Source organism: Tauraco erythrolophus, chromosome 3, assembly GCF_009769465.1.
Source record: "Tauraco erythrolophus isolate bTauEry1 chromosome 3, bTauEry1.pri, whole genome shotgun sequence".
Taxonomy (NCBI): Eukaryota; Metazoa; Chordata; class Aves; order Musophagiformes; family Musophagidae; genus Tauraco; species Tauraco erythrolophus.
This window is the reverse complement of record NC_141467.1, coordinates 101,316,699-101,330,615: the sequence shown is the minus strand read 5'-3', so window position 1 is coordinate 101,330,615 and position 13,917 is coordinate 101,316,699. Positions and strand designations below refer to the sequence as shown.

Here is a 13,917-nt window from a genome sequence, read left to right as displayed (position 1 = left end):
GCTTTTTATATCCCTTGCCAAATTCAATTCCTTCAGGGCTTTAGCCTTCCTCACTTGATCCCTGGTCACTCTTACAGCTTCTCTGTATTCCTCCCAGGCTATCTGTCTCCGCTTCCACCCTCTGTAGGCTAACCTCTTCATTTTCAGTTGGTCCAGGAGCTCCTTGCTCATCCACGCCGGTCTCCTGGTCTTTTTGCCCGACTTGTTCTTCGTCGGGATGCACCTCTGCTGAGCTTGGAGAAGGTGCTCCTTGAATGTGGACCAACTTTCCTGGGCCCCTTGTCCCTCCAGGGCCACCTCCCACGGCACTTTGCCCATCATGCAATATATTTTAAATAGTTTAATTTAAATGTTTGGTTTAGTTTTGACATTAATTTTAATTTACTATTTAAATGTTATCTTTTTATATGGAAGTTATTTTGCATATTATCAGACTTCAAGAATCCACTATATTATAGATAGCCGAAGATACAGTGTGCAGAGATTAAGATACAGCTACAGCAGGATTGTTACTACTAGGTATAAGAATGGTGATTTAAGATTATAACCTTGTATGAAGGTGTAGGTTTGCTTAAGAAGTTGGGAGAAATGAAGAATCTAGAAAAAATAGTTCCCACAAAGGTTAGCATGGTGTCTTTTGTTATAACTTACTCAAAACGTTATTAGTTATATAGTCCCTTTATAACGTATAGCAGAAATAATTTTGTTCCCAAGCAGGCGTTAGAAGGCAGAATTATTGTATTTGGAAGCTTCTTTTTTTCCTTGAGAATTGTCTGCATCTCATTGAGAAAGAAACTTCTAGTGATACTAAGTGACTGAAACTCTTGAAATGCACCGTCGCTGATTAGATTCAAAATAATCCATTTTTAAACATTTTAATACACAGGCCAAAACGCTGCGAAAATTAATCCAACAAACATTTCGACAATTTGCCAACCTCAATAGCGAAGAAAGTATTTTGAAATTCTTTGAGATCCTCTCTCCGGTGTACAGATTTGACAAGGAATGCTTCAAGTGTGCTCTTGGTGTAAGTAGAGGAGGAACGCGACAGTCACCGGAATACATGCTGTGGTTATGAGTCCAATTGATTTTGCTTTTTTCTGCAACTAATTACTTGCATAGTTCCTGTTTTGATGTAGAGATGAGATCTTGGATTTCATTTAACAACAAAATATACTTATTGATGTTATTTAGAACGTTCTCAGTTGACTGTTAGTAGGGTAAGAATTGTACGTTATTAAATATTTTACTGGTGCTTCGGTTGTGAAAGTCAAGCAATTTTTAATCTGGTTTCCTGAGGAAATGAGGCTTCTCAGCTTCTTCCGATTGTAAATTTTGCTCTAATGCCTTTTAAAATCTACCAATTTCAAACAAATTTTGAGAAAGGGTCTTAAGTCTGCGAGCTTTATGAAAATAGAAATAGAAAGTAGAAATTAGAACACGAACAGCAATGTCCCCAAGAAGAGAAGAGGAAATATAGGAAATACGTAGTTCTCATGTAAGCCTAAGATAAAACACATGGAAACATATTTTAAGTAGCACGGATCCCCAGGAAACCAGTCATGAGGAGTTTTGCTACTTAGAGAATTACTTGATTTCACTATTTTTTAAATTGCTTGAAGAGTTTAAAAGCTTCTGGAGATTATTTGCTAAAAAGTGTGTTTAAAACGCTGGAGTATAGTGTTGCATAGCAAGGTCTTGTCTTACTGTTGAAATTTTGCCCTTTCTCCTTCAATTCTGAAGTCAAGCTGGATTATTTCAGTGGAACTGGCAATCGGCCCAGAAGAAGGAATCAGTTACCTTACAGACAAGGGTGCAAATGTAAGTCTACTTCTGTTTGCTTTTCTCAGTTACTGTCTTAACAACCATGACCTGTCGTGAACTGAACTTCACACAAAGGGGAACGACAAGTCTAGTCTTTGAGTTAAACACACAAGAGCTGGTAAATTCAGCATACACAGCTGTTATTCACGTGTTAACTCATGATTTGGGGTCGGAGACAATGCAGTGGGGTTAAGCAGAGAGACAGTGTCAGCCTTAGCACTGAATTTTTTGGGTTTTGTACCCAGGGAAGTGCTCACTTGCAGAATTCGAAGCATTAGTGTCGACTTTTTAACAGTGAAACATGAAAATTATTCTGAATTATTCTCCTCTTTTTTAAGAACATGTACATGAAGAGCTTGTTTGATCAGTTAGTGGTGAGCATTTGTGCAGTAATTGCTGGCTTATTTGCTTTACTTCGTCCCCTTAACAGCTTTTTTATTCCCTGATATTGACTGTGTTACTGTATTTCCGTGGTGCAACGAAGTATGTTCAGACAGATTCTCATAGCAAAATGCTTCAGACCTTTACAGTCAGGACTGAGGTTGAGCCCATGTCCAACTTCTGTTGAAATTAACTCAAAGGTAGTGGCCAGCTCTAAGAGCATACCGTGTACAGCAGCCTAATGGGTGTTAAGTGTGCTGTGAGTGCATGTTCCATGTGGTTAACCCGTTGAGTCTGCCTGACCTCCAAGAGGTTGTTTCCACTGTGTACTTAGGCGTGTGCCTGGAGTTACTCAACAGTGACCTCTCTAGGCAAACTTGGGGCTTGGTTTCGTTTTGCAAACACTGTATTTGTGTATGTTGGTCAAAGTGTGAGGAAACTGTAGAAAGAAACAAAGGAACAGCCTTCTGCAAGTGTAATTTGGAGAACAAATTCTACATGTGCTTTTGCAACTTTAGGAATAAAGGCAAAGTCTTTCGCTGAAATTTTGAAATTTTCTCCACTCTTTCTGTTGTCTTTCTGCAGCCAACTCATCTAGCAGACTTTAATCAAGTGCAAACGATTCAGTATTCAAACAGCGAAGACAAGGACAGAAAAGGGATGTTGCAACTCAAGATAGCAGGTGCACCTGAGGTACGATATTAACAGTTGTGATAAACTTACTGTCTTTGGTTTTCCCGGGCAGGAGTGGTGATTATCTCTTAATGAAGATATTCTGTATGTTGTACTTTTGTTCTGGTCTGTAACTTTGTTGTAGATTTTTCTACTGTCAGCATAGTTACGATGTACTAAAAGTGTACTTGACTTTTGCATGTGCATGTTTAATCTGGGGACTGCCTGTTTGTGTGTGTCTACAAAGACCTCGGTCACTGTTGAACTTTTTTGCTCCTCCTGTAGTTACGGCCGGTGCATTATGTTGTAACATTTTGCATTCTGGCTGTTCTGCAGTTGTTTGATTTTTCTTGTTCTTTAAGGGCAAAGAGAAGTTGAGTGTGAGCAGTCATCGTTGTACTAGTCAGATGTTTTTCTTTTTAAAATAGATTTAGAGCTCATGACATGTTTTAGGTTTTGCATCTGGTGCTTGTATAGTTGGATGTTTCGAAAAGAAGCTTGATTTAAAAATGCTGGCCCTTAAGAGCAACTCAGTAGTAGCCTCTCTATGTATACGATGCTGCATCCTAAAGAGGAAACTGAACAATTTCACTTTTATGAAAAGGGGAAATATGAAAGTGGAAAAACTTGTTCCTTTGTATTACATGGAGGCAGAGCTGGAAGTGATATCAAATCTTTTCCTTGGTCCAGTGCACAGGAAAACAGTCACTGTGGTAGAGGAGGATTGAGGGCGAGTTAGCAAATCTGTGCAGAGGATGATGCATGTTGGTGGTATTAAAATTGAACAGCTCGTCTGTATGTCTCTCATCTTCTTTTCCACTATCTGTCTTATTTTTTTTCCTTTATGTTTTTTGAAACTGGGAGATTGATTTTTAAGGACAAAAAATAAATTGCTGCAAAAGAGTGGAAAAAAAAATACCACCTTGTGGTGGGTTGGCTCTGACTGGTTGCCAGGTGCCCACCAAAGCTGCTTTATCACACCACCCCCCCCACTGAACAGGAGGGAGGAAATAAAGTGAAAGGCTCGTGGGTCAAGATAAGGACAGAGAGAGATCGCTCACCAGTTACCGTCATGGGCAAAACAGACTCTACTTGGGGACAAATTAGTTTAATTTATTACAAAGCAAATCTGAGTATGATGCTGAGCAATAAAGCCAAATCTTTAAAACACCTTCTCCTACCTCTCCCTTCTTCCTGGGTTTACCTTTACTCCTGACTTTCTCTACCTCCTCCCCACCACGGCGCAGGTAGACAGGGAATGGGGGTTGCAGTCAGTTCATCACACATTGTTTCTTCCACTCCTTCCTCCTCAGGGGAGGACTCCTCACACTCTTCCCCTACTCCAGCGTGGGGTCCCTCTCACAGGAGGCAGTTCTCCACGAACTTCTCCAACGTGAGCCCATCTCACAGGCTGTAGTTCATCATGCTCCAGCGTGGGTCCCTCCCATGGAGTGCAGTCCTTCAGGAACAGACTGCTCCAGCACAGGTCCCCCCACAGGGTCACAAATTCTGCCAGCAAACCTGCTCCAGCATAGGCTTGTCTTTCCATGGGTCCACAGGTCCTGCCAGGAGCTTGCTCCAGTGCAGTTTTCCCATGGGCTCACATCCTTCATCAGGCAGAGACACCTGCTCTGGTGTGGGATCCTCCACAGGCTGCTGGTGGATATCTGCTCCACCATGGACCTCCATGGGCTCTAGGGGGACAGCCTGTCTCATCATGGTCTTCACCACAGCCTACAGGGGAATCTCTACTCTGGCACCTGGAGCACCTCCTGCCCTTCCTTCTTCACTGGTGTTGGTGTCTACAGAGTTGTTTCTCTCACATATGCTCACTCCTCTCTCCAGCTGCAGTTTTTCTTGCCTATTTTTTTTTCCCCCCTTCTTAAAGATGTTATCACAGAGGCATTACCACCATCGCTGATGGGCTTGGCCTCGACCAGTGGCAGGTCCATCTTGGAGCGGGCCGGCACTGTCTCTGTCAGACATAGGGGAAGCTTCTAGCAGCTTCTCACAGAAGCCACACCAGTAGCCCCCCCACTACCAAATCTTGCCACTCAAACCTAACAAACATCTGTAAGAGTTTTAAAGAACAAGCATCTGCCCCAGAATTGCCATAATTATAGCCGTAAAAGTCATAGCAGTTGTAATGAACAGTGGTTGACAAAAAGTTTAGCTGGCAAGCCACTTAATAAGCCCAGATTTTTATGTTTGGGTGGAGGGTTTCCTCAGCTGTGCTTTCTGAACCTCGTCTTTTAAATTTGCTACATAAAAGGTAAAGGAAGAATCTAATTGTTCTTTGCTCACCCACATTTTTTTGTTTACTATTTGGAAGTTTGTGTGAAGTTCTGATGCAATGACACAGCTGTTCTACTCAGTGTTTGCAATGACAATAATACGTCTTTGTTGGTGCCTTGTTTTTTTCCTTCTTCAGCCTCTGACAGTGACAGCACCATCCTTAACCATTGCAGAGAACATGGCTGACTTGATAGACGGATATTGCCGACTGGTGAATGGAGCTACGCAGTCCTTTATTATCAGGCCACAGAAAGGTAAGGAGATGTTTCGTTCTGGTAGTTGCAATACTCGTATCTACTGATGCATTCTTTTGCATTTGAATAAAAGACACAAGGTATCAGCAAAAACCTCACTTGGAGGCTTTTGACTTTCAGAGAAGAACCATGAAGTACTTTTGTGATGAGAAAGCACTGATAGTAAAATGTCACTCCATCAAAAATTACTTAGTGGCTGATAATTTAGATGAGTTTTCAGTAATCACTGCTTCACACTATTCTAATCTTAACTAGCAGGTGTAAATAAATTGTGAGCAAAGGCACTCCTAACAAGGGCGTGTTATCTTGAAATGTGATTCCCTAATATACAAGTGGAAATTCAGAGGCATTGGTTAGAATGCATTTGGATAAGGTTCTGATTAGTGAAAGGTTTTTTTAAAATTTCTGCCTTCCTCCTAGATACTCAAAACATCTGTTTAAAAAATAGAAACTTTGAGAGAAGTCTGTCTCATGAGCTTTTCTCAGAAAGTAGGACTAAAGCAGAGATACGCATTCTGTAGTGTTGATCAGTTGCTTTTTGTAGCAACCCACAAACTGGAAACAGTGAGACCAGGGTACAGGTACACCTAACTTTGAAGAGAAAATTTCAATTAAATTTCATTAGAATTTCTGATTTCAGCCAGCTTTAATTATTGGAAAACACCCACGCAAAGCTGCTTAAGAATGGACATTTCTGTCCTCTTGTACTAATCTTTACTTCTGGAAATTAATCCAACATTGTTTGGTATCCGAAACAATTAATAAAATATTTCCGTCCTCCCTATTTATAATACAAGAAAGTACACAACCATCCCAGAAGCTCTCCAGTCTAAAGCTGAGTCCCTTTTTAGCCATGTTTTTGCTTTTCTGTGCCACTGGTTTTCCCTGGTCTTTAGTTGTTCAAATGGGATGATGTTATTGATGTAGTTCAGGTCTTTCACGGGTCCATGTATAGCATCCTGCCTGTGCATGGCTCTGAAGTCTTCCTGTACCCTTACATTGTCAAAAAACCCAAAGAAATGTGATTGCAGGGTGTTAGACGTTTTGATAGCGCTTAGTAAGTGTTCAGATTATTCTTAAATTTGCATGTTTGTTATTTCTCACCCTTAGTGTGTGTGACTAACCCTTAGCTCCAACGCAAGCAGCTTTGTTAGAGTTTCTGTTAGTCATAGAATCATAGAATGGTTTGGGTTGGAAGGGACCTCAAAGATCATCTAGTTCCAGCCCCCTGCCATGGGCAGGGTAACCCTCCACTACACCTATCTCCATGCAACGGAAAATCTTCCCTCTTGACACAAACTCCGCTCTTCTTAAGTCAGATTAGTGCACAACTCAGTGATGAGGAACCGCTGGCATGAAACTCCACCCCAAAAGGATGAGCTAGTGTCAGTGCTAATGCTGGTTTATTGTTCTAAAAGTAAAACAGGCATCACAAACCAAGATTTTAATTTCATTTGTCTAGTCTGTACCTGTGAGCGATTGTCTTCTGTGCCTCCTCTTTTCGGAAAAATCATAGTTTGGGGTTTGTTACAATCCTTGTTATTCACTCCCCAAACTTTCCTGTTAATACCCAGTGGATTGGCTGGTTTTCAGCCTGAACTACAGTAGCCAGAGTTGAGCTTTTAGAACTTTTTCACATCCTGATGCATCACTTCTCTCCACCTCTCAGTCTTACTGCGGTAATGGATAGCTCTGACTCTGCCCTCTGCCTTTTTTTTAGAGGCACATATGCAGAGTGTGTCCAGTTCTTGCCACTTCTGCACTGGTGGTGTTTCAGAAACTGGGTCCCTTCAGTCTACATTGCCAGTGCTGTTACTGGCGTGTTCCTCTGCTACTAGAGTGGCTTTCCTTTCCCTTTCTTACCTGTACATAAATGCTCTTAACTCCACAAAATACCACTCCTTGATGGTTTCCAGTTCTGTCATTCACAGCAGCAACCGCCGGCAGCTCTTAGCTCCGTTCATCCAGCGGGTAAGCTTCCAGCGCTGCGCATTGTGACGTTGATTGTGCTCCAGTCACGTGTGTTTCCATTTCTCAGCCAAACCCTGCTCTGCTGGCCTCTGTGCTGTTCTTGCCCAAGCAAGGGAGCAGCTCCCACCCAAAATCTCTACGGGATTTACCGTGTCGTCTTCAATACTTGTTTCATGATGCATAGGAACAACTGCTGTCTAAGATTAGCAGGGCACGTGGGTCTTGGCTTACTGCTGCTGCAGGGGGCAATAAAAACAGACCCACTCTATTTGTATTTTTTCCAATTCTTGTCTTCCTCTGACCTGACTTCCTTATCATTCAACTGTTACGTCTTCTAAGCTCCGTAAGGGCAAGATCTCTGTTTTCTCCATGTGTTGGGCAGTACTAGGCACAGCTGTGCCTTGCACTGTGTTTGTTGGTAGGCACGGATGCAAAATAAATCGATGCATTTAATGGAGTGTGTTGATTTGTGTGATGTTCTTATGGGTGTATTTTAACCTAGAGCAGATGAGCAGCGATCGAGTTAAAGGAACATTATATAGCGCTCTGGGAACGCTCCTCTTTATGCAAACATTAAGAGGATCCCTCCAGTTAAAATAAATGGTGGGGTTCTTTTGTCTGAGGTTTCGTTTTTGAAGTTCACAGCAATACTCAACATATGAATTAAACATTTCATAGAAGAGCTGTCCCCACCATGGTCTGCATTGCCAGATCCCTCCCACAGTGAGCTTTGATTCTACGATGCACATCAGAAACAAATCATGTAGCAACTCTTGATCCAACAGATGTGTTTTCTCCTCTCTTTGAGCTTTTCCACTCCCTCTTTGTTGTAAATTTACATGTTTCTTGCAAATCTCCTCATAAATTATCCTTCTTGATTACTAAAAGAACCTGTGTTTTTGTGACATTATCTGTCTCGCTATCCGTTAATAATCCAGTTTCTCTGGAGAGCACTCGGTAATGTTTAAGACCTGGACAGTGTTTGGCAATTTCCATTCAGTTTGTTTAATTTTTCATAAACATTTTGGTATATAGGTCCCTTTAGACCCCTGCAGAAACTTGAAACTTAATATTTGTGTTTCCATTATCACACTTAACTCTTACAGGCAAAGAACACAACTGAAGCAACTGATAAAAACTTAAACTGATATTAAGTAGCTATTTACTGATTGGACTGTGCAGTAAGTAGCTTTTTTATGATGTAAGTCTAGTGGCTGAATTTTATCTCTATTAGTCACCTTAAAGAGGCTTTATAGGTAATGCAGAATTGTCAGAACTCTTAAGAAAAGGCTAAAAAAACCCTGGACAAAAAACACTTGAGCAACTGCAATAGTTATTTGGTAGTCATTCCATTATACCAGAACTCACCTTTACATTAAAATATGCCTTTGAATCTAAAAGGATTACAGCTAAATAAAACCTCAAAATTTTGGGTTTCAAAATACCAAAATTAAATAATCTGTGAAGTTCTCCAAATAAGTGTTTTCTGTTTTCATATAGATTAACTGTGAGCACCATTTTCATTTTAATTGAATGGTAGAGTGTATTCTAATTCTTAGGAGATCGTTATCACTTCGACTAATTTGGCCCCTCACTCATTTTACTTTCACAATTACATTGGATCATTTACATTGTGGTAAATCAAAATACTTGAGAGATCTTTTCACATCTCCTGGAGCAAGGGCTGATAGGAATGGTGGAAGGTACTGGGTGTACGTGCCAAAGTTTTGGTAGTAGCTGGGCTGCAGGGGTGGCTGCTGCGAAAACAGCCCAGGGGCTGCCCTGTGCGGTCACAGCTGCTTCCGCACCGTTGTGCCCCTTGGCTCTGTGACACACACGCTTGATAATTATCATTAAAACACACATTCGTCACACGTTCTTTAAGGTATCATCATCACAAAAGCAAAAAAACCCAGTATGTACACAATAAAACTCCTCTCCTTCACCCATCAGCACTTCACGACAGCAAGTTCCCAACACCAGCATCCAAGCTCCCACAATTATTGCTCTCCCTGGTATTCTCCAGCCTGACTTTTGGCTGCTACCTCTTCCAGTTCCTGTTGCTCCCTTGAACTCCTGAAGCCCCAGCAGCCAGCCTCAGCTGTGTGCTCCCCGGCACTCCTCAGCAGGACGAGGGGAGAAAGTAGGATGAGAAGATTCATGGGTTGAGATACAGGCAGGAAGATCATTTACTAATGGCCGTCAAGGGCAAAACAGACTTGAATCAGGGAAAATTAATTTAAAATAATTTGAGGAGTGACAAACAAAACAAAACTAGAGGAAGAACTCCCCCCTCCCCCCATATGATTTGCATATCCTTTTTTTTTTAATATAAAATTGAGCAAAATGTTCATAGATTTCTTAAACACATCCAGGGATGGGGACTCAACCACCTCCCTGGGCAGCCTATTCCAGTGGCTGACAACCCTTTCAGAGAAGAAATACTTCCTAACATCCAACCTGAATCTGCCCTGACTAAGCTTTTACCCATTTCCTCTTGTTCTATCACCCATCACTAATGTAAAGAGCCCTTCCCCTACCTCCCCACCATCCCTTCTCAAGTATTTGTAGGCTGTAATCAGGTCTCCCCTCAGCCTCCTCTTCTCCAGGCTGAACAGCCCCAACTCCCAACCTCCGGGGTGATCTTATTGCAACCTTCCAGGTTGCCCAGAGAAGTTGAAGATGCCCCATCCCTGGAAGTGTTCAAGGCCAGGTTGGATGAGGCTTTGGGCAACCAGATGTAGTGGAGGGTGTCCCTGCCCGTGGCAGGGGGTTTGGAACTAGATGATCTTTGAGGTCACTTCCAACCCAAACCATGCTATGATTCTATGATTTCTCTACTCAGTCCCATAATACACAAAGGCAAAACTGTAATTTTCTTTTGTAAGGTCTGGAAATTTCAGGAATTTTAACATAGGATAAGAACAAACCAGAATTTACATGATTTTTGTGTCATCAATACGTATCACCATTTTCTAGAAGTGTGGCTCTTCCATTTTCTCTCAGGTCGCTTGATCAGTACTGCAGTGATTTAGAGAGTGATGCCCATTGTAATTGCCCACTTTCTCTCTTTCCCTTCATACTTTGATCTACTAGAAATCATTGATGTTTTACTAAAGGATTAGTAACTTCCCCTCATGCTTCTCCTTGTGGATACCAAGTATCTCACCAAATCCAGTAGAGAAAAAAAAACTTGTTTACGTACATCCAAGGTTTTATTATGCCACACCATTATCAGAGGACAACTGACAAGGATTTGGAAGTAGTTTATGAGAAGCTAACTTTGTCTCTGGCTGCTAAGCATTACTGTTGTGTAATATCAACCAAATATGAAATCGATATGCTATTTATGTGCTTTAATGATTGATTTCAGTTGTCTTGCCTGCAAGTCCAAGTTGACTTCATTTGCTTTATTTATATGTTAGCACTTAGCACATCTTGGAGATAAAAGGAAAGCATTTCTTACTAGAGAGATGAGATACTGTCACATTTTCTGCAGGTGATTTATCTGCATTAGTTGTTGAGAATAAAAAAGAACTTTTATATTCTGTATACGTTGTTTTCGCAGATAAGAGTTTGCCATAGAGTCTGTCAGTGGTTAGAAGGAGTTGTGTTGATACGCTGCTCTTAATATATGTATAGAACAGGTTTTTGAATCAACATAAGTTTCCCTGAGAGATTGTGATGGTTATTGTTTCAGGCATGTATGTATTGCACGTTGAGAGAGGTTATTTGGAAACTTGAAAAAAAATTAATCCTGTTTTCTCCTTGTTTACACAGAAGGTGAAAGAGCTTTACCATCAATACCAAAGTAAGTTTTATGCTTTCTTTTCTTATATATTAAAAATATGTTTGAAAAATAGTTTTGCTTAAATGATGCTTTAAGACTTTTTATGTGTGCTTGATTTTTATTGTTGCTTTTGGATTCCAGCACCAATAGACGGTCATTTGGGACCATGGGGCATAAATGACTGACAGCAGCATTAAACTGTAAAGATACCAGAAATAAAATCTGAGGGAAAAAAGTGCATAATGCATTGATCATATTTGACGGTAACAAAAGAAGGATGTTTTGGAAAAAAACTTGACTGGGATTCAGGCTATTTATTTTGAGTCCATGAGTAAATTTAGTTATATAAGTGGTGCTAAACAGTTTCTGAATTGTGGTTTTAGTCTTTGAGTCAGTCTATGCTCTTGTTTTTCCTACTTACACTCTTTTCTGCGTATGTGAAATACAGAAAATACTTTTTTTTCTCCTATCATAAATCTGTAATGTTACCTTTTGGTAAAAAAATTTCCATAATGGGGCCAGTCTGTAAGTTGGGATCCCTAGGTTCAGTGTAAGAAAGAATATCATTTACGTAGCAAATACTTCTTAATCTATTTTTTTAATATAGTAATATAGAAAAATTCTTAGATACTGATCATGGATTTGTAGAAAATGCTAATCTGCATCAGGCAAACAGTCTTTTTTTCCCTCTGGCTAGTTTTATGGTGATGCAGTATCTAAGGTATGCTGAGAATTGCTGTCTGCATCTAACAATTCTTTGCCCCATCCCTGGAAGTGTTCAAGGCCAGGTTGGATGAGGCTTTGGGCAACCTGGTGCAGTGGAGGATTTCTCTGCCCATGGCAGGGGGGTTGGAACTGGATGATCTTTAAGGTCCCTTCCAACTCAAACCGTTCTATGATTCTAAAGTATGCTAAGATAATTCTCTGCATTTTTCTCCTTCTCAAGCTTTAAGGTAAATAAGAAAAGATTTCTAATTTAGCTCTGGTTGATCTAAGAATACTTCTGATGTTGTTGGAGTTGGTAGTCCATAACACAGTGGTAGGAAAGCCTGTTCACTTTTCCTGCTGATTCTCTGCACTCCTGCTGTCAGTGGCTAGGTCTCCATCCTATCAGGCAAGTGGTGATGGTTGTCTCCCCTTTCCATGTGTACTTTCTTATTGTGGCCTCCTAAACTTCAGTCCTTCAACCAAGCCACCCTTTTTGCTTGTTTGTCATCTGTTTTCTCAACAGCCATGTTGAGACCCAAAGCCACATCTCATCAGACTGTCCTCCGTGAACCTTATCAGGCAGTATCACCCGTACCAGTAGCAGGACATAACTGTTGGGAGACCAAATGAAATTTAGCAGTTTATAGTGACTTATTTCTTCCTTTTTGCATTGGGAGACAAGGACTGTGCCCACTTTGACCCAGCCACCTCATTCTCTTTCTTCCTTGATTCTTGGAAAGAGTCCAGAATTATTATTACTACTTTTTTAACTATTGGGTGGAATATGGAACACGATTTGTTCCCAATTCTGCAAGAAACTGGCCACTTAGACACCAGTGGTTGCTCTTCCTTCCCAGGTCCTGCTGCCATCCTCGCTAGCCAAGTAGCATTCTCATGGTGCAGAAAGAGAGGGGTTAAAATCCAGGGAGGAAAAGGAAATGAGAGTTGAGGCTGAGAGCAATAAAATTGGTAAACTTAGTGTGCACTTATATGGAAGAGGAAAATTTATTTTTACTTCAATAGATGCAACTTTGAAACACAAAACAACTTTCTAATTACATTTTATCCTTTTTAAGTTTGTAGGAATTTCTGGAATAAAACAAGGTTTGAAGGAAAAGCTTCTTTCCTTTTTGGGACAGTTTGCCAAAACAATTTGTACGTTTGAGTCTGTTTGAAGAAGGGCACCACATATGCTGTTAGTCTGGCAGCAGAGGAGTGGGGTTTTGTCAAATAAATGAAACTACTGGCCAACACCATCTTGCATCTGGAAAGATTTGCCTTTGCCGGATGAAATTCCACATTTCTGAAAGCATGACGTGCAGTACTCTTGTTTTACCAGTAAAATTAGGTTTATGTATATACATGAAAAAAAACGTAGGCAGCTTCATTGGAATTTATGTTACTAATGAACATTTACAGGTAACTACATTTAAATGTAATTGTTTTTCTGAATTCACTTGACATGTAAATCAATTTAAAATTGTTGTACAGGGTAGGTCATCTTACAGACAAAAACTCGATTCATACTTTGTTTCCAGTCGATGATACAGAAAGTAGAAGCACCATCAAATCACATACATTGACAAAGTTTAGACATGGACAGATTGACCTAAAAGTTCATAAAACCTAGGTTTGGTTTTTTCCCCCTGAAATTCGCTGGTCGTGGTGAATCAATGTGCTAATTAAAACGGTAACGCGTTGGCTCTTACTCCCCCGGATGGGTTTGAGGTGGTAGATTCCTTTCTGACTTCTCTCCCCCTCGCAGTCCGTCACTGTGGGGAATGGATTGGCCCTGCTAATTACAGTAGGTGCCCTGTTGGGATGAATTCCCAGTGTGTGTGCCTGGGAAGAATGTACAGCATTCAGCGATTCCAACCTCTGTCTTACAGGCTGGCCAACAATGAGAAGCAAGGAGTCAGGTCACACACAGTCTCTGTCTCAGGTAAGACTCATTAAGAAAAAAAAAAAAGCAAGTTTATTTATAAAGCTAGCTTAGGCAGATTTTTCACTTGCATTTAGCTC

At 40.8% G+C, this 13,917-nt stretch overlaps 1 protein-coding gene across 28 annotated transcripts in view; it reads left to right on the top strand.

The window, feature by feature from the left end:
- The window catches only part of PTK2 (protein tyrosine kinase 2), a 167,003-nt gene that overhangs the window by 85,832 nt on the left and 67,254 nt on the right, over nt 1-13,917 (top strand). For 23 of the 28 annotated variants that reach the window (XM_086608868.1, XM_086608867.1, XM_086608897.1 and 20 more), the window contains 6 exons: nt 887-1,027; nt 1,744-1,821; nt 2,791-2,898; nt 5,309-5,426; nt 11,178-11,208; nt 13,785-13,837. In XM_086608868.1, coding sequence (XP_086464994.1) covers nt 887-1,027; nt 1,744-1,821; nt 2,791-2,898; nt 5,309-5,426; nt 11,178-11,208; nt 13,785-13,837 — 529 coding nt within the window. The remainder of the gene's footprint in view (nt 1-886; nt 1,028-1,743; nt 1,822-2,790; nt 2,899-5,308; nt 5,427-11,177; nt 11,209-13,784; nt 13,838-13,917) is intronic. The other 5 variants (XM_086608884.1, XM_086608888.1, XM_086608886.1 and 2 more) reach the window with 2 other exon arrangements.